This window comes from Emydura macquarii, unplaced genomic scaffold (assembly GCF_026122565.2).
Source record: "Emydura macquarii macquarii isolate MOO-44397 ecotype Brisbane River unplaced genomic scaffold, CSIRO-AGI_Emac_v2 contig_2988, whole genome shotgun sequence".
Taxonomy (NCBI): domain Eukaryota; kingdom Metazoa; phylum Chordata; order Testudines; family Chelidae; genus Emydura; species Emydura macquarii.
Genome location: NW_027133125.1, coordinates 1,460,117 through 1,481,694, shown reverse-complemented (window position 1 = coordinate 1,481,694; position 21,578 = coordinate 1,460,117). Strand labels below are relative to the sequence as shown.

At 41.2% G+C, this 21,578-nt stretch overlaps 1 protein-coding gene across 1 annotated transcript in view; it reads right to left on the bottom strand.

Annotated features, from left to right (window-relative positions):
* CNTNAP5 (contactin associated protein family member 5) overlaps window positions 1-21,578 on the bottom strand; it is a 385,501-nt gene that overhangs the window by 54,631 nt on the left and 309,292 nt on the right. The window contains exons 14-17 of the mRNA XM_067570074.1: window positions 20,635-20,791; window positions 6,099-6,226; window positions 5,781-5,951; window positions 2,828-3,046 (exon numbers count right to left, since the gene is read on the bottom strand). Coding sequence (XP_067426175.1) covers window positions 2,828-3,046; window positions 5,781-5,951; window positions 6,099-6,226; window positions 20,635-20,791 — 675 coding nt within the window. The remainder of the gene's footprint in view (window positions 1-2,827; window positions 3,047-5,780; window positions 5,952-6,098; window positions 6,227-20,634; window positions 20,792-21,578) is intronic.

Genomic DNA, 21,578 nt, shown 5'->3' with positions numbered 1-21,578 from the left:
AACATTCACATATAGCGACAATTCCGTAAATATCACCAGAAAGCAATTATTTTACAGATTGATTTTAAGCCAGACACCACAAAAACCCTAAAGGGCAACCCATGCAATTGTTTACAATCCTAAAAGCATAGGGTTTCATTGGGTATGAGGTCCGGATCTCTCCTTAAAGTTATGTATGATGTATAATAGAATAAAGTAGGGTAGACATAGATGGGTAGCATCTTAGCTGGTTTATACAGGTATTGATCAGGTATTCAAGAAGTGAAGTATGTTCTGTGCAAACATCTCCCCATAGTCACAATTTTGCCAGTGCAATTTCTCAAGGCCATTAGAAACTAATCTTAGACTCCAGAATTCATTCAACTTGTGTGATCCAGGCCACATTTAAACTTAAACCTATAGAGAAGAAAGGCTCTGTAACTTCCCTTCTGTCTTTTCTAACATTTTTTGTCATAATAGTAGCATTTTATATTAATATATGCCTTCCATCCAAAAAGATCCATAAATACCTCCAGAAGATAAATAAACTAAATTAAACTTTGACGCTGAGTCTTGTTTATGAGCATTGAAAAATACTTGAATTGATTCAGAAGGGTGGGGGGGGGGGGGGGGAGAAAAGATATTAAATCTTGATGACTAGCCATCTCCTTCATGGAAATGAAGTGCTGTGTTTAAATGAAATAAAATAGGAAGATTAATTTTAAAAATATGTGGAACATTTTTTAAAACAGCAAATTGTGCCAGTTATATGGATTATTAATTAAGCATGTGCATACTAACCCTGGCAACCCTTAATCTTAGCTAGTATGCAGAGCATTGCAGATGTAGAAACAAATATATTTTCTGCAGTAGTATTGTAGCCCACGTCAGTCCCCGGATATTAGAGAGAAAAGGTGGGTGTAGTGATATATTTTATAGGAGCAACTTCTGTTGGTGAGAGAGAGAGCTTGAAAGTTTGACTCTCTCACCACAGATGTCGGGTCCTATAAAAGATAATTCCTCATCCACCTTGTCTTTCTAAACAAGTATCTTGTAAATTACCTGGGGAAGGTTTCTTATAAGAGACCATTATGTTTGGTTGCTTCTTTCCTTTTACAATTAATGTCATTTATTAATTTCTTCTTTCAGATGGGATGACATTCACTCTACATGATTCAGGTCTTGTATCAGCCTCTAACTACTAGGAGTTAGCATGAGTACATCATGGGATGCAGATTATCTCACATCTGCCTATTGCATGATTTCTTCCACCTTCCTTTGAAGCATTTGGAGCTGGTTATTGTTGGAGACAGGATACTGGACTAGATTGACCACAGGTCTGATCCAGTCTGGCACATTTTATTTCCTACGTAGAAAACCCCAAGCAACCTGCACTGCTTAGGTCCATAGCGTGGGTTAAAATGTGTGTATAGAGGGTCTTTCTAAGCAAGCCAAAAACCACTGCCACTGGCATCAGCTTTTCAGTCCTTTTTCTTCAGTGTTAAGTCCCATAGCTTGCAGGAGCCTATCTACTCCCTACAGGGCTACACTCCCCAAGCCATGGGTTTATAAATTACATATTAACTGTGTTCTTTCTGTTCCAACTGAGCTTCTTGTTGACCTTTTATCTCAGCAGCTGGAAGGCAGCTGACGAATCACAGGTGGGGTCTAAGCCCAACTTCCTTATATTGTTGTCCTACATAATGACAGTCTTACATGGGCCCTCTGATCTTCAGGGAATTTCCTCCATGTTGAAAGCTACTAGGGCTTGACTTCGATATGTCTTAGCACCTATGATGGCAAAAATCTAACTGAAAGAATGATAATTGGTTTAGTGATCTATCTTTTTTTTATATAATGTCTTCCCATCCAGAAGTATCCCAGCCCCACTGGACACTGATTTTATAAATATCTCATGAAAAACTCAAAACCTTCATAAAACTTAGGGTTTAGATACTGGGGTGAACATAGACTACGCTACTGCCAGGTTGAGGGAGGCAAAGGCATTTCAGTTAAATAGAATTTCTAAAAGGGCCAGAATGCATCATTTATACACAGTCCTGAGCAAGGAGGAGTGTGCAACCACCCATCATCATCTCAAAGGGGAGCTCTGTGATGGCTAATGTACTATAAGGGACGCAAAGGAAAAGGGTCTTTGTCCTCTCTGCTCCAGTTACCAAAAAAGGCAGAAGCAACTGAGCCCAAAATTTGAGTTTGTTTGTATGAGAGCTGGGCAAATACAGTAAAAAATGATCTGCAAATAGAAAGTCTGTTTGCCACTTGAATGTATTTGCTTTATTTGTATTCATAGCTCTTTTGTGCTTGCTTTCTATGGATATTCTGACAAATGAGTTTACTGGCAGGAATTTTTGCCACAATGAGCAGATTTTATGGAAATATTGCAGATTATTTGCAACTATGAGTATGTGCACCAGAAACTGGCATCTAAGAATTACCTCCCATTAGGGTAAAGAAACATGCTGTGTCTTTAATCAAAAGAGCTCAACAGCTAATCCTCACCGTGAGCTGATTGTAAAAAGTGACAGAACTGGAAATATTCAGATATTGTTCATCAGATAATTTCAACAGCAAATACACTTGAGGAAATCTTATTCTATGCAGTCCTTCAAGCACAGAGACTATATTTTTGGTGGCTTTGACATGGTCCATGCAGGTGGGTAAAAGAGGTGGCATTCCTTATTCCTTTCTCTCAACTGCATGGCTGTACAAAAGCATGGCCCTATCTAGCCCAAAGATGCCCAACCTTAGTGGCTAGAAAAGTTGGGTAACTGGTTTACGACATACAAACACTAAACACATCTAAAAAAATGCCTTAAATGGTCCCTACCTACAACAAATTGGCCGTTAAGCTGCAAACGGAAACGTCCCTCTGCCGGTGCCTCCAGAATCTTCTTAGGAAGATTATCCACTTGAAGAGATGTTTGCTTGAGGTTCCTCTCAGCTCGGACATAGTGCCACTGGTTGTCATTCAGAGGAGTGGGAGACTGCACCGTGGCTTCCATAGGCCCGTTTCCAACATCTATGGAGAAGGTGATCTCCTTAGGGGCTGGAACAGACAATGTGAGAAAGGGATGAAGGATGGAGTCAAATATCTGGTTTTGACATCAAAGAATATTCTAAGAATAGTGGCTCCATTGACTTTTATGCTAGCATATAACATGGCAGTGTAGATGTGACTCTCATCCCACAGCTCATTGTTTGGTCTCCATTGTGGTTACAAATGGCTGAAGTCTCATCATGTATACCCAGCTTTATGGCTAGATCAGTGATGCCGCCCTAGGAAAATGAGTCTATTCAAAGTTAACCCCTTAGATGCCCAGTATTCCACAAAAGAACGATGTGGGAATTTAAAGCTTCCACGCTGCGAGTGATGCCAATAGCTGAAAAAAGGCCAACGTGCCCCTCCCAACATAAACTTTCCAACCAGGGGTGCTTAATAGAAGACCACAGCAGGAAGCCAGTTTTTAAAGGTGAGATGGGAGGTGTCCTCTTGAAGCATTTGGTCACATGCATCGATCTGACCCCGGTAGTGGGGTAAATTTAATGAGAGACAGGAGTTAAGTGATAATCCCAGAATAGAGGGGCATGCTCAGATATATGAAGGGCTCTTAGGGTATGTCTACACTGAAAAAAAAATAGCAAGTGACAGAGAGTCTCAGAGCCTGTGTCAACTGACTTAGGGTCACAGAGCTGGAACTACAGGGCTAAAAATAGTGTAGACATTCCTGCTTGGGCTGGAGCCCTGGTTCTAAAACCCAGCAAAGGGGGTGAGTGTCAGAGACTAGGCTCCTGCTTGAGTGGGAACATCTACACTGCCATTTCTAGCCCTGTAGCGAAAGCCCTGCAAGCTCAGATCAGTTGACCCAAGCTCAGAGATTTGCTACTGTGGTTGCTGGTTTGTTGGTTATTTTTTTTTTTCCCCAGTGTGCACACCGAGGGACAGAAACATAATCAGGAAGACAAAAGGGTTCGGTTTGCTCTGATGTTTGACTCTGACGGAGTCAATAGGATGACTCCAATAACTTTAACGGGAGCAGGCTTGGACCAGAAGTCTTTGATATGTTTGTGGCTGAATATATTCCTCTCAAACTATGGCATACACCAGAGAATGCAAGAACCAGCTTTGCCAACTGCATGCCAAACAGAAGGCAACGGATTGAAAATTCATGGAAACCTGCTGTTTCAAGCCCAACAAATTGGATAGACCTGGTTTTGGAAGCTGTTGTTCAGGTACAGGAGTTAGAAAACATTCCATGGGGATAGGCAAAGATCTATTCTGAGTCTCTGCATCTGTTAAAAGGCCAATTCCTTCCCAAGCAGCTGCTTCATGGCGCTTTCGCGCTACAAACCCTCTAGGCTGCAAATTCCATCTGGCTGCGAGATACACAAGATGCTTCCAATGAGAAAGCCCAAGTTAAAAAGGACAGAGCAACTCCAAGTTTTCCCAACTTTTCAATAACGAGTTAGGTTGCGAGTGTATGTTTTGGCACGCGCTGATGAAAGAATTTGCTAAACAAGCATCTAAGCGGTTTGTGGTATTTTGTCACAGTTAATGTCAAACTGTCATTTTTTTTTTCACATCCCGGGGAATGATATACTGTACACTGAAGTGCAACCAAATTGGACTTTAATATGCAATTAACAATAAATCATACCTCATTACCTTGTGATAATGCACCATGACATTTACCACTGGTTTAATGAATCGAAGGGCCTTGGGGCCTTTTTTTATTAAATTTTATGTAGAGGTTATTATAACCATATTATAAAATGGATGGAACTCAATTCTGCATTTTCTCATCCTGACAGAATTTGGCACAGAGGGGTCTTATTTCACGTCAAAGCCAGAACAGTTTTCTCCCATTAATATTCTAAAGCAGCGGAATAAGAGAGAGGTTAAACCTACCAATTAGCTGTTGCTGGGTTTTTTTTCCCATTTATAAACTGAGCTGTAATCACAATTCAGCCATTAAGTGGGCTTTGTGATTTTCACAGGACCCAAAATGACCATTAATGGCTCTCATCTTGGGTCAGAAACCTCATCAAACTGTTTGTGGACCCTCAAGAAGTCACTGCTTTAACACTATTTGTCATTGTTCAAGAGTGTTTTATGACAGGGTGGAGAATGATTAGGCAACTGTTCTCATTGTGTCAATTTCTAGATAGAAGCAAAAATTTAAACTCAACTAATTAGTCCCCACCCATGAAGGGGTTAAAATTGAGGGCTCGGCTCTTGAGAATTAGCTGTGTTACTGGCACTGATTTAAGTGGAAACAGTAAAATGGCATCTTCATGCATCACTTTTGAAACATAACCGTAATAACAATACTAGGAATGATTAAAACTTTATTATTAGCATTCTACCAACACAGATAGGCTTCAAACAAGGTAGGGGCCCCATCATGCTAGCCACACAGTCATGTGGTAAATGATAATCCTTGATCCGAAGAGTTTACAATTTAAACAGACAAAAGACAAAGGGTTTTAAAAAAGTAAGTATTATCTCCATTTTGGAGATAACAAACTGGAGGGCAGAGAGTTCAAGAACACAGGCCAAGGTTTATCGGGAGTCTGTGTCAGTGCAGAGAATTTAACCCAGATCTCTTGAGTCCCAGTCCAGTTCCCTAGCAACAAGGTTATCTTTACTTTCCAGAGATCATTCTGTCCCGTCTACAGTCATACTGGATGTAATAAAGATATTAGAAAGTGCTTGCTTCCCACGTCCCCACCAAACTGGCTGTATGGAATGAATACAGTGAATCCCCAGCATTGATGCTTACAGCTTATTTCGATTCGTATGAAGTCTTTAATCCCGAGGTTTTCCAGAAAGACCCCAGACACGGCTGTGGTTTTGAAGAAAAAAGAAATGTCTGCGCTGAACTCTGCATGGAAGGTGGGGAAGTGAAGATAGGAGGCCTCTGTGTTGAAGGAAGCTGCGTTCCAAAACTGTCCTGCAAAAGACAACACCCTTCTCTGTAGTTAACTGGCACAGGGAAGTGAGTGAAAGCCGCACACGTAAAGATGCCTTTTATCAAATAGTAAAAAAACTCGAATGGGACATTCTGTACATTTGGAGATTGAGAAGAGCTGGTACTCACTGTCTCCATAGCAACGCAAGGGGCCAATTCTCCAAACAGCCTCTGAATTTGATCTGTTTGTGTCAGTGATCACAAGTTGAGTTACTGGCAAATGGTCTTTGAAAGAAAGGAGGCCAGTATCATTTGTCCTAGTCATATTAAAAAGAAAAGGCACATAAATTGAGGATATAGACTTTCCATTACTTATGCAAAAGAATATTTGATACATATTGACTTTTTTTTTGATTAAAGCACAATTGTTTCTGTAAAAAGCTTTCCTTTCACATATCAGTGAATGACCCCCAGAACACCTCAGAACAGTCTCAGGGCGGCTTTATTCATAGATTGGTAAATTATGAGGCCAGAAGGAATCACTGTGATATCTTAGTTAGAGCTGCCCTGAATTAATTCCTTGATACCTTGTGTCTCTCAACACTCCCACCCTGGCGCATTCCTTCCCTGCCTCCAACACAAGCCATCCAAAGCACTGAGGGGGCCAAAAAATGGGCCCACTACTGGGTGGAGGCAACAGTCGTTGTGGTCCTTTGCACTTTGTTTACACTTTGCATGTGTGTAAACAATAGCATGAGAAATTGGAGGAGGTGTAAACAGTGGAGGAATAAGGCCCACGCTATTTGCCATATTCTGACTCCAGGTACACTGCTGTAAATCCAGTTGGGCTCCCATTGGGGGCACAATCTGGCCCTATACTCTTCCTTTTCTTTCTAGCTGAGCTGCTGAACCTCTTACAGAGCTATTTTTGGCAGTCACTTGGGGGGTCTTAAGAGTGTAAGAATGGCCATACACAGTCAGACCAAAGGTCCTTCTAGCCCAGTATCCTGTCTTCCAACAGTGGGGAGTACCCCATGCTTCAAAGGGAATGAACAGAACAGGACAATTATTGAGTGATCCATTCCCTGTTGGCCAGTCCCAGCTTCTGGCAGTTGGTACTTGAGGGACACCCAGAGTACGAGGTGGCTTCCCTGACCATCTTGTCTAATAGCCATTGATGGACTTATCCTAGCAATGAGTTCCACAGGCTGACTGTGCGTTGTGCAAAGAAGTACTTCTTTATGTTTGTTTAAAATCTGCAGCCTACTAATTTCACTTGGTGATCCTCTGGTTCTAGTGTTATGTGAAGGGGTAAACAACACTTCCTTATTCACTTTCTCCATATCATTCATGATTTTACGGAACTTTTTCATATTCCACCTTAGTCATCTCTTTTCTTAGCTGAACAGTCCCAGTCTTTTTCAACTCTCCTCATATGGAAGCTGTTCCATACTCCTAATATTTTTTTTAAATCTTTCTCTGTAGTTTTTCCAATTGTAATATATCTTTCTTTTGGATGCACCCAGTATTCAAGGTGTGGGCATACCGTAGATTTATATAGTGACATTATGATATTTTCTGTCTTATTATCTCTCTCTGTCCTAATAATTCTTGGCAGTCTGTTAGCTTTTTTGACCACTGCTGCACATTGAGCAGATATTTTCAGAGAACTATTCACAGGGACTCCAAGATTTCTTTCCTGAGTGGCAACAGCTAATTGAGACCCCATCATTTTGTATGTATAGTTGGAATTATGTTTTCCAACGTGTATTACTTTACGCTTATATCAACATTGAATTTCATCTGCAATTTTGTCATCGAGTCACTCAGCTTTGTGAGATTCCTTTTTGTAACTCTTCACAGTCAGCTTTGGACTTAACTATCTTGAGCAATTTTGTATCATCTACAAACTTTGCCACCTCACTGTTTATCCCTTTTTCCACATAATTTATGAATATGTTGAACAGCATCTTTGCCAGTGAACGGTCCAGGTATTTCACTCTGTTTGCATAAACTTGGCTTTTATAGTAGCTGTAAAGAAAAGCTTGTCTGGTGGTTCTGGTATTAGGGTCTATTTGTGAACCATCTAAATATAACAAAATGAAATCTGACCTGTGAACTCTTCCATCAAGAGTTGTACATTTTGGGTGCAGAAAAATAAATACATAAAAACAGGGGACTAGGGCGCAGGACTCCTGGTTTCTCTATCTGAGTCTGCTACTAATTTTTGTGCAGCTTCAGACAAGTAAATTGAAAGAACAGTTACTTATCTGTATTGTAACCGTTCTTCTTTGAGATGTGGGTGCACACATGTTTTCCACTCAGTTGCATGTCTGCCAAATGTGCTGGATCCAGAAAAGTTTTCTACCTGGGGGAAAACAGGGGGTGCACTTGCCCTGCACCTCCTTGAGGCCCTTCCCAAAGCTATAAAGAGCAGCGCTGTTCCAACCCAGCTCAGTTCCTTTGCACCCGAGAGTGGCCTCAGACTCCAATGCACAGGGGAGAAAGGATGGGTGGCGGAATTTGTGTCTGCATCCTCATCTGGAAGTACAACAGTTACAATACAGTTAAGTAACGATGCTTTATTCTTCAAGGGGTTGCATACATATTCCACTCAGGTGACTCCCATACAGTATTGTAGGTAGTAGGGCTCACAGTTTATTTAAACAGTGACTTAAGTATGACCTTGTCAACATTGGCAACCTTCCTTGAAGCTGTTGAAATGCCATAATGATGAGTGAACATACGTATGGAGGACAAGGCAGCAGCCCTGCACATGTCCAGGATAGGTGCATCATTCAGAAAAGCTGTAGATGTCACTTAAGCTCTTGGAGGACTGGGAAGAGAGATGTTGCAGAGGAAGTGATTGGACACATGATAAACAGTGGTAATACAGGATGTGAGCCATCTAGAGACTATCTGAGCCCAGGCTGCGTGGCCCTTCATCCTATCCGCATAAGAAAAAAAAAAGTTGAGGAGACTATTTAAATGACTTAACTCTGTCTGTTTAAAAGGTCAATCAGTGTAAAATCGTCTGTTCCCAGATGGAGGGATAATAGTGTGTGGATTGTGAATAACTGGGTTGCTGTCCTCACGAGAAGAGTCAAAAATGCAGCTTTTCCCACAGATGTCTGAGCACGAGCCTGCTGATTGGAACCGGAGCTAGAGGACCTTTTTCTCTGACGTCTGTAACTTCTTTTTTGGCATGTCAACTTGTCTGGGCAGGTAAAAAAGGTGTTTCTAATACTAATTAGAGTACTGGGTATGCAAAGTTTTATGTCTTTTCTTAGACACCGGGCATAAACTCCTAAGGAGAAGACAGTCACTCAGGAGTCTTTGACCAAATGCAATTTTTTTCAGGTTTTATATGAAAATAGAAAATGTCCATCAAAGGAGAGGTCCTTCTATAGTCTGTTGTATATCGAGGGCTATATCATAATTAGGTAGCCATGCCACTCCTCTCATTGTGATTGCAGAGCCCATAATCCTAGAGGAATCATCCACAACATCCAAGGCGGACTGAAGAGACATCTTTGCAACCAAATGGCCCTCCACCAAAAAAGGCTTTGAACTATTCCCTGGAGTCCTCAGGGAATTTGTCGTTAAATTTTGACACAGCATCCCAGTTAAGAAAGTCGTGCTTAGCCAATAGCACCTGCTGATTAGCTATTTACACATGGAGAGAAGATTCAGAATACATCCAATGCGTCCAAGTCTTTCCTCTTCTCTTTCTTTGGGGGATGACTTGAACTTTCTTTGCAGTGACCTCTCACTAGCCACCCTCCTACCAGGGAATTTGGTGCCGGATGACTGTAAAAACAGTCAAATCCCTGGGCAGACATATGGTAGCATTTGTCAGTGTGTTTGACTGTGGAAGCCAACAAATCAGGGGTATTCTCTAAGGCTTTCACTGGCTCTAAAAGTGACCCATTAATCGGGGCAGCTACCCTTCCTGAGGTTGTGTCTTGAAGAATGTTCAACAGATTGTGGGTATTCTCCAGTGGAAACCTGGCTGGGATACTGGCACAGAGGCTATTTTTTAAAGAAAAATCCTGATAGGATTTCAAATCCTCCTGGATTGGTGAGGATGGGCCTGGGACCATGCCTGGTACGTCTATACAGCAAGTAAATTCCCGCAGTTGGTCCGGGCCAGCTGACTCAGCCTCAAGGGGCTCGGGCTACAGGGGCTTTAAAATTGCTGTACATATGTTTCGGCCTGGTCTGGGTGCCGAGCACTGGGACACCATGCAAAGTTGAAGATGCACTCAGTGAAGAACGTCCTGGTGCCGATTAAGATTGAGCTTGGTACCAGATGGCACAGACAAGGCAGCTGTAGATTGTCCCTTAACCAGCATCAATGCTGGTGCTGTCAGCATTCTCCGCCTTGGTGCTAAAGAGGTCGAGGACCCAGGGGCAGTAACAGTTCCGTGGATGCCTGCATCAATGGCGAACCACAGACAGACAAGCAGAACACGTCCTTCACTGCCTCATATGCCTGTGGAGTCATAGGAACTGAAATGGGCAGTGCTGAAACAGCATCCCATCAGCACTGGACTTGATGGCCACTGGGAGGATGGATCTGGAGTTGATGATACGGTACCAGGAGTCTCTTGCCTCGGTACCAGGAAGAGACAGGCTGAGTGCCCAGCTTTACTCTGAGCACCTGGTGGAATATGGTATTGCTTCAGTCCTCTCCTTGAGGTGGATGACAAGCCTCTCTTGGAGCTCAAGTGGCTTCTATGGGTCCCTTTCCAAGGAACCCGAGGAGAAGAAGATTGACTTCTTTCTGGAGAGGAGTTTGAGTCCAAGGATTTGTCCGAAGTTTCTGCCATATAGTTGTTGACTTCCTGAAGACAGAGTGATCCGGCAACAGTGCTGACTGAGGTAGACCTCATGGCCTGTTCCAGGATGTGCTGCTTGAGGCGCAGATCCCTGGAAATTTGAGTGCATTTCTTGAAGAAGTGGCAGATGCTACATCTCTCTGTGATGTGTCCTTTTCTGAGACACACCAAACAAAATGGTGGGAGGGATCCCTCTTAGAAACCAATGCCCCACACAGAGGGCAATGCCTGAAGCCCCAACAGTGCTGCATGACCCTGCTGCTGAGTACCACCAACTAATTACACTAACTGGTCAACTAGAAATAAAAACAGAAAACAGTAAAGAAAACTTTCCTAAAGGGCACTAACTGCTAACAACCGTAGAACCTCAGAGTTACTAATACCAAAGTTACGAACTGACTGGTCAACCACAAATCTCGTTTGGAACTGGAAGTCCGCAATTAGGCAGTGGCACAGAACAAAAAAGAAACAAACGGCAAATACAGGATAGTACTGTGTTAAACGTAAACTACTAAAAAAAAAGTTTAGAAAAGGTGTGACAAGGTAAGGAAGCTGTTTCTGTGCTTGTTTCATTTAAATTAAGCAGCATTCTTCTTCTGCATAATAAAATTGCAAAGCTGTACTAAGTCAATGTTCAGTAGTAAACTTTTGAAAGAACAACCATAAATGTTTTGTTCAGAGTTATGAACATTTCAGAGTTACAAACAACCTCCATTCCTGAGGTGTTTGTAACTCCATTGTATTTATTGAATTAATGAAGCTAAGAGCTAATTAAATCAGAAAAAGAACGTGAGCAGAACCACATGGGGGGTTCCAACTCTGTTCGCGAGCAGTAAGAAGAAACTGTTGGCAGAGGAACAGAGTAGTGCCTCTCTTACATGGGAGGGACCCATGAGGAGGTGCGGGATGCGCGTGCATTGCCCCGATGGGTAATGCTGTGGAAAACTTTTCTGGTTCCACTGCACAGGGCGTGCATGCACCTGAGTACAATACACGCCTGCATCAACTCCAAGATGAATTCATCATGCCTCATTGCAGGAGCATCATCAGTTAATGCCTGTAAAGCACTTTGAGCTCCTTGCATGGAAAGTGCTATAAGCACAGAAAGTACAATTGCATTATTAAATACATTTTTAAGCCATCAGCATGCATGTATGATCCCAATACACTGTGTATCTCACCATGGGACTCCATTAACACAATAGAGAGTACATTATGCTCCAAATTTATCTTTAGTAATTGAAAACAAATGGTCTTCTATACCTCATTATGAAAATTTAGTTCTTTGGACAATTGCTGGAGTAACACTGTTTGAGTGATAATGTAGCAGTTTGGGCTGTTTAAAATGGAGCATAGGTAGCCTTACCTGTAAATGACAAATAGCTAGTTTGATGGGAACATTATGGGACCATTTTTCATCTTTCTGTGTACTAATAAAAGGATACTCAGAGAAATCTCACTCTGTGGTATCCCAATAGCCTGAACCATCATAAACTGGTAATCTCTAGGTAGCAGTATGCACATTTTGTTCTGACAGATGGTAGAGCAGTGGGGTCATTAAATATAATTTCTTCTCATATGGTCCCCCTACTGCAATGTTTTCTACTTGTATATTAATGAAAATTCTGGTGGGCTCTGAGGCAGTGTAGCTCAGATACTCAAGACAATTTTTCAGAAATACAGTACACTTGGAAAAAATACTGCCATCAGCAGATGTCAATGAACAGCATGGGAAAGAGACCAGTATAATAGGTTTCCATTAGAGAAAATCCTGAGTCCTGTGCAAGGCAGATCATTAATAATCCAAGGGAATACAATTTAATTAGCATATTTCTTACCAACTGCATGCAAAAAAGGATTTACAGAGTACAATAATAGTGAGCTACAGTAAATAATAAACAGTGGGGGAGGGGGAAGAGAGTTAACACGTGAAGATAAGGTACAAAAGATATATTAACAGCTGCAAGAAAACAGACAGGGCCAAATTCTGCAAGGTATAGGATTTCTGGACACCCTCACTCTCCCATCATTGTCAACGGGAATTGAAAGTCTCCCAGTCTCCAAGGAAGGCTATTCAAGATGGCAGGAGCTGCAGAGAAGGTTCTTACAGCAATAGAACCAAGACTGTGGAAAGTAAAGAAAAGCAAGCAAGCTAGCAAAACTGGCTTTATATTTAAGACACTGGCCAAAGACACCAGGGAACTGGATTCTGTTACTAGCTGCACCACAGACTTCCTGTGTATCCTTGGGTCAGTCCCTCCTTCTGTCAAACGCAGGCAATAATGCTTCTATATCATACTGGGCTGATGGGAAGATAAATTTAGTAATATGTGCACCAGTGTTTTGCTTACTTGAGTGACTTTAGCCTGGGGGCTGTAGTTGAATCTTAAGAATGGATCTTAGTCACAGAGAGAGAAAGACAGAGAGAGAGAGAGACACTAAAGAAGTAAATGAACATTCGTGGGGATATGCACAGCTTCCTATGAGAACTGCACCTAAACGAGCAACAAGCACTTCTCTACAGAGCTAATTGGAATAGGGGTTCTCAGACTTCATTGCACCATGACTCCCTTCTGACAACAAGAATTACTCCATGATCCTGGGTTCGGTCAACACAAAGCAGCTTACATCGACCTAACTATGGAAGTGTCTACACTTAAATATTGCTCCCGCCAATGTAAAATTTTGCTACACCGACTTGTTAACTCCACCTCCACAAGCGGCGTAGAGCCAAGGGCAATGTAGTTAGGGAGACGCACTATTAGACACTCATCGCTTACTTTGACTGTTAGTGGCTTTCAGGAGCCATCCCCTCCCCCCCCACACACACACACTGTACACAAGGAGCAAAGTGTAGACACGCACAAGGGATGTAATTACTGCAGTGGCTATATGCAGACATAAATGAGATCGACTTAATTGTACAGTGTAGACATGGCCTAAGAGACCAGAATTAGCAGTGGGCTTAGATGTCTGGCTGGATATGACTTAAAATCAACATGCTTGCAAGTGCATATTTTTTTCCCCGCCAATCACTAGGTTCACTCCTCCTTTCATGACTCTTTTTTCTCACTTTCTGTTTCTTTCTGTCTGCTCTGATGAACCATTACTTTAATCTGCAATGAAGACTGGACTAGAAGGGGAAAAAAAAACCAGCACAAAAACTCTGCCTGCTTCTCAAAAGGTTACAGTAGCACACTGGCTCATCTCTGGTTCGGGAGGTGCACTCTGGTTTAACTGAAGGGAACAAGAATGATTGTCTGGATTTTCCCCTCTACAGCACCCATTTTATTTCATGCTAAGGCAAATAAATGCATCTAGTGCAGTCTTCCCCTTCCAGCATAAAGTACAGCAGGCTAGCTTCACAGTTCAGATCCCAGCAGATTTCAGATTCAAATGCTCATTATGTACCAGGAGGTCAGTATTCTAGCAGAGAAGTGCAAAAGCAATCTTCAATAGGCATGAAATTTCCTATGCTTGGAAACTCTTTGCAAAGGTCCGGGGCACTGAATCCCCTGTTAGCCTGTAAGCAGGCAATATGCAATTTAGAATTGCACAAAACAGGAGCTATGTTCCAATTTTCCAGAGGGTAAAACACAGTTTAACTGAGGAAACCTTTAAATTTACCCTATTTGTGGCAAAGAAATTAGGAGAAGAAAACCCCAGTCTATGTAACAGGATGTAAATACATTCTAAATTCACATCATTTTCTCACTGTGCTGTGTAGCACGACCCGATAGCATGTTGTCATGGAATGCCCTACATGGTGCGCAATCTCAAAACTCCACCAAAATGGCCTTTTGATGAAGCAATTTTTGATGAAGCAATTTAAGGGACAGACTCCACAGGGAAGAGAATTATTTTTATTCCTCCAGGTATAGTTTTCCAAAGTGTTCTTGAGAACTCACAAACTCCCTTGATAATGGGTGAAAAGCACAAGTACTAAATTGACAAAATATTTTTTTCCTTAGAAAAAAATTATGAAAAGAAAAAGGAAAAGAAAAGATTAATCATGCAGTTCTTTCGTTATGTGACATGGTTTGGAGATCACAACGAGCATGTAACTTATTCCAAACATATACATAAATCAGCATCTAGACAGACAAAAATGTCTCTGAAATGCCTTGAGAGTTAAGGGCATTCCCAGCTTTTAGAGAGCATTGAGCAACTGATAAAAGGACAGTTGGTATCAACTGTCCCACAAGCCTTAAAGGAGTTCTGGCTAAAGACAAAAAACATCATGTCTATTTCATTATTACATGTCAGACTTGATTCAATATCATTTACACCAGTGTAAATGAGGAATAATGCCATCGAAGCCAATGGGGTTGCAGTAATGAAAAACGGATGTGAGATCACAATCAAGCCCACTGCTTTTGTTTCAATTCCTACCAACACTGAGCAATGCGGAGTTAAATACAAAGACAAATAATTGTGAGACCATTAGAAAATAGCCTGGGTAGAGCAGGGGAGCACCTCATTTCCCCCATTAAACTCTTTGGTCCTTCTTGGAAAATATGATAAATAAAATGTATAGCTACAGCTATCAAAATGTCCCTAATATTTATTGATCCTAGGAACAGCTTTGACAGACAAATTGTAAACATGGGGATTCCTTGATGAGCCATGATACTCTTTCTCAATTAGACTGGAGACAAAGATTGAATTCTCACCAATCTTCAGACAGCAATGTTTCAGAATCAACAGATCCAGATTTTGTGGGGGATTCTCAAACTTGGAAATGTATCTCTAAATTTTCATTCCCCTCCCCCCCCCATCTTGATGTAACATAGTACTTTTATTCTGCACTATCTTTCACATAGTTGTGAATGGACAATGTTTTATTTGTTTTTTAAATAACCTGTTCCTGAGAATTAAGAAATAGGGAAGATGAACATAAGAGAAGCTTATTACACTCAACACTTCCCAATACTTTATACAATTCCTTTCCTTCTCACATATCTTTTCTGGAGTTTCCTATGGGATTCTTCTCAGTATATTTGGTTATGGTTGATTGATATATTCATCGATTCCAAGGCCTGAAAAAACTACTGAGATCATCTTCACTGACCTGCTGCATAACACATAGAACTTCCCCAAAATAATTCCCCGAGCTTATCTTTTAGAAAAGAAAAACATTCAATCTTGATTTTAAAAGTCAGTGATGGAGAATCCACCACAAACTGATAAATTGTTCGTGATTGAATTACCACACTGTCAAAAATGTATGCCTCGTTTCCAGTCTAGCTTCAGCCATTGGACCGTGTTATACATTTCTTTGATAGCCTGAAGTGTCCATTATTAAATATTTGTTCCCCATGTAAAGACTTGTAGACAGTAATCAAGTCACTCCTTAACCTTCTCTTTGTTAAGCCAAATAGATTGCACTTTTTGAGTCTATCACTATAAGGCAGTTTTCTAATCCTTTCATTCTTGGTCCTCTTCTCTGAACCCTCTCCCATTTATCAACAATCTTCTTGAATTGTGGACACCAGAACTGGACACCGTATTACAGCCGCAGTCATACCAGTGCCAAATACAGGGGTAAAATAACCTCTGTACTCCTACTTGAGATTCCCCTATTTATGTATTCCGGGATCTCATTAGTTCTTTTGGTAACTGTGTCACATTGAAAGGTCATGTTCAGCTGATTATCCACCACTTCAAATATTTTTCAGATCACTTCTTCCCAGGATAGAGTTTTCCCCTCCTATAAATATGGCCACATTTTTTATTCCTAGATGTGTATATTTAGTCATATCAAAACACACAGTATTTGCTTACATTCAGTTTACCAAGTGATCTAGATCGCTCTGTATCAGTGACCTGTCTTTTTCCTTGTTTACCACTCCCCCAATTTTTGGGTCATCTGCAAACTTTATCAGTGGTGATTTTATGTTTTCTTCCAGATCATTTATAAAAATGGGTAATAGCATAAGGGCCAAGAACTGATCCCTGCGGAACCCCATTGGAATCACACCCACTAGATGACAATTCCCTGTTGACAATTACATTTTGAGACCTATCAATTAGCCAGTTTTTAATCCACTTAATGTGTGCCATGTTAATTTTATATCATTGTAGATTTTATATCAAAATGTCAAGCAGTGCCAACTGAAACATTACAGAAATCTAAGTAAATTACATCAACATTATTACCTTTAACAATCAAACTTGGAATCTCATCAATAAAAGATATCAAATTAGTTTGACAGGGTCCATTTTCCATAAACCCATGTTGATTTGCATTAATTACAACATTTCTTTTAAATCTTTATTAATTGAGTCCTATATCAGCTTGGGATCAACATCAGATTGACAGACCTATAATTACCTGAGTCATCCCATTTACCCTTTCTAAAAATTGGTACATTAACTTTCTTCCAGTCTCCCGGAACTTCCCCAGTGTTGCAAGACTTACTGAAAATTAACATTAATGGTCCAGCAAGCTCCTTAGTCACTATTCTATAAGGTGATTTGGTGGCCTGTAGCAGACACCAACTAATAGCCTATCTTATGCTTTAGCTGTTAGGACACTGATCCATTAACTTTCAAGATCATTTTCTTGTGAGTTATCAGTGACTTGGAACAAGTAATGCCATTTTTGACAAAGTGTCACTGCCCTCCACTTTTGCCCACTCTAGCCTTCCTAAATAGGTTATAAACATTGATTTTAACATTCCAGTAATGCAAATCATCCCACCAGGTTTCAACTAGATCAAATTTATGTTCATAAATGAGCAATTCCAATTCCTCTTGTATGTTACAGAGGCCACTAGAATTGGAATATAGGCAATTCAAGAATTTCTTCTCTTCACATCTATTTCTTTTCTTCACATCTTTTGGTTCCTAAATTAATTTTGTTCTTAACATCTTGATTTTGTTCTAACCAAGTACTCATATCTTCCTTCTTTTTATTCTCCCTTTTTGTTATTAGTTTAACCTCCTCTGACTACTCTAGCTAGCCTGTTCTGGATGAGGTTGGTCCTTCTTCTACTGAGGCACAGGCCATCCAAATTATACAGCCCTCTCTCTCCCCCCATAGGTGTTGGACCAATGTTCTACAAAACCACTTTGCACCACTTACCTAGCCTGTTGTCCACGTCCAGAATCTTCTGCTTTCTGTCTTCCTTTACTCGTGGGACAAGAAAGATTTCAGAGAAGGTTGCTTGGACATTTTTTCTTGAGCATGCTTCTGAGTGCCCTGAAGTCATATAGTATCTCTGATAATATTGCATCATTACTGCCAATATGAACCAGTAGATCCTTGCCCATTGATTTCAGAAGTCTATCCAATCTTAAAGTGAGGTCTTGTATCTTGGCTCCAGGAAGGCAGCACAATGTCCTGTTGTCCACCTGTCCCTTGTAGAATGTTCTTTCAGTTCTTCTGAGTATTGAATCTCCAATAAGGAGATTCCTTGGATGGTTAGAGAACTCTCTGTGGGCAACCTTGATTTTCTTACAGGTTGGGCTGAGCTGCCATCCACAGGTGTGTCCTGTACATATCTCTGTTTCCTTGGACCTGCTGGATCTAGAGAGGTATCTTCCAATGTTTCCATATTGTGGACCTGGTATTGATTTGAAATGACTAACTGTGGAATTCCTCCCCGTTCTCTTCCACAGCTTGCCAATCCTCTTCTGTCTCCAGCCATGTAGAATATTGCCATGACCTCTTGCCTCTGGTGGTTCTGAACTGCCGAGACTCCTCTCTGACTTCCTCTCTCTCTCTCTGATTCCAATCTTCTTTGATCCTAGGATATTGGCGTTTCCTGAACCTGGCTGTCTAGGAATGCTGCAGATTCTGATTCTCAGTAGTATCTCAACCTGCCCCTCCAATCTAAGGATTTTTAACTTCAGCACAACCACCAACTTACACTTCATACATATGAAATCCTGTCTGTCATCAGGCCAACCGATCATGGCACATCTGCTGCAGGTCAATCCCTGACCATATTGATATCACATGTAGTGTTGCACCTGAAAGGAAAGCTTCTCCCTCTCCTTCTCTCAACTTCCCTGTTTGCTGCCTTTGTTTGTGGCTTTTGAGTTCGCCTAGTAAATGACTTTTTATACCAAGTCTTCACTGCTTAGCTCAGCTCCCCTCTGTCCCTCACCACTAGGGAATGATCAACCACTCAGAAACTTCAAACATCTGGGCTAATCAAAGCCCCAAGGACTAGAGCCGTGTGGTCTTTATCAAAACAACCTGCTTACTGGGGCTCACAGCCCAACCACTCAACCTGCACACAGAGAACAAAAAGAAAAACAACAGTCAACCAAACAACCCACAGATGGACTAGACACACCACTCACTAAGTCTTGCTACCTCCAAGCACAAAGTCTGCATATACTCCTTCTGATACTGCTCTCTTTACTGCCTCTCTTCACGGCTCTTGAGTTCACCTAGCAAGTTACTTTTTATACCAAGTCATCCTTTCTTAGCACAGCTTAGCCTTGTTATTATATTAATAATTAGAGTCTTATGTTATAGTGCAAACTTTTTGTGACACTAATATTTGGAACAAGAAGACAGGATATTCATTTTATTTTACTTGTGGCCTCTAATTGAAAACTTACTAGGAGCCTAGATTTTCAAAAGTGACTAATGACTTTGTGGTGCTCAATCTGAGACATCTCAGAGTCCAGATTTTTGAAGGGCGAGCAGCTCCACTCTTTCTTAAAAGCAGTCCCTTATTAAGTGCCACAAGTTGGGTACCCAAAAAGTGAGGCTCTCAGAATAATTCATTTGAATATCTTGGTGTGTGTCCTTATATTGCTAGCTCCATGGCTTGTTTTATTGTGTTTCTTTATTTCTCCAAAATGAGGGCTTCCTAGAGAAATTTTAGACACTATTTTAAATATAATGACATGTTTGGTATATGGGGGATTTTCTCCACAATTTCTTGTTGCTGATCTTTTAAGGGTTATACGTATTAAAAAAAAAAAGCAGAAAAATTCACATCTCTGGATTATCCCTCTTTTTTGAATACTTGTACATTTTTTATTGTATTTCACAAAAATATCCTTGTACTTTCAACAACCATGACTGACATTTCTGGTCCTCTAGAGAAGAAATAGGAAATCAATTTGAAAATATTCAGACTGGCTCTCTCTCAGCAGCTAAAAGTCTTTAAAGTGAACAAAGAGTGAAAGGAAGAGTTTATATTCACAGTTTTCCAACATCAGGGAATATTCATTGGAGAGAGATTTAAATCAAGGCTTGGGTCTACAGAAGGTTTTGAATACATATTTTATAGGTATAAAACCACCTGTTCGATCCGGTTGAAAGCCCCTCCCCGCCCCCCCTCCCGAAGTCAAAGGGAGTCTTTCCACCATCTTCATTTGGTTTTGGATCAGACAGACATAGAAAATCCAGGCACATATAAAAATGTAAATTAATGGCTTGTAAGGAAAATACAAACCCTTTTGATAGGATATACTTCCTACACCTACCTACACCTAAATATATTGTCTGAGGCCCAAACTCTCTGCTCAGTGTCCCCAAAGAAGTTAACCTGCTGAAGTCTTTATTCAGGCAATCCTCCAACTGAAGTCGGTGGAAATTTTGATCAAGGAAAAATGTCATGATTTGGCCCACAGACAGCAACAGAGCTGCCCAGGTGTAACTGAAGGCAGAATTTTGCCCAGCATGCTAGTCACACTGGAAGACTGCATTAGGTAGAAGCCTTGTCTTTGTTTGACTGGCAAGTTGTGCTTTAAATCAGACTAAATTCTGTGCTGACTCACACCCCATTTAATTGCACTGAAGCCAATCAGTTTACACCAGGTGTAAATTAGCACAGGATTCAGCTCCCCCATCATCCTTTACGACCCTACCCCCATCGCTCCACACATAGGATATGACACATTACTTAGCGTATTACCATTCTTCTTTATCAGCATCACAGTTGCAGAAATATCTCATATCCAGACAACTTTCCTCCAGTCCACACGCACATTGCTGAACTCCAGGAAGAGAGCCTCCCCAGTAAGGATGCTTTTCACTGGCACGGCCAAGCCACCAAACATATGGCATTCCATCTGGATGAGAAGAGGGGGAAAGACGACATAACTGTGTTAAGCACATTGCACTGGAAGCGGTTGTGTTAAAGTGAAGCAGAGCACTATATGCAGTATACTAAGGGTATGTCTGCACAGGAAAAACTGCATAGACTATCTTATCTGAGGTAGCTTAAATCTGGCTAGCCCAGGGAACAACAGCAGTGGCCCAAGTATGTATCTGGGGTTCGTGCCAAGTTTGTATTATCCACACCGAAGCCTGAGCTCTCTTCTCTGCTATCATTCCACAATCAATCCACATTAGCTGGATTCAAGCTAGCTAGGGTAGGCGAGACCATGCACAGCTTTTGTTGTGCAGACTTATCCTTAAAAGCAAACGTCTCAAGAAGCAACTGCTAGACAAGCAGGTGTGACACTGTTTCATCTTGTGAAGCCCTTGGTGAAACAGCAATAAACACATCAGCTACACCTGTACCTTTTACTTTCCTGCCTTCCTTTTTGGTCTGTTCTAGCGGGTACTGAGCACAGACAGAGAAAATGAACATTTTAAGGTCATGCTTATGGGCTGGAGAGAAAGACTGAGGGGCGGGCTAGTTAGTGTCCCTCTTCCAATTATATCTCAGAAATTGGGGGTGTTCCAGTTGCAAATAACCACTACAAGTGTTTCCTTTGCTTTTGGCTGCACCACTGTGATAGGGTAATATAGTCCATGGCATCAGAGTTTGCTCTATTCACTGGAGGAGATAGGAAATAATTTCCCCACCCCGTACAACATTGTACAACTATACTGAAGCACTAGATATTGGCT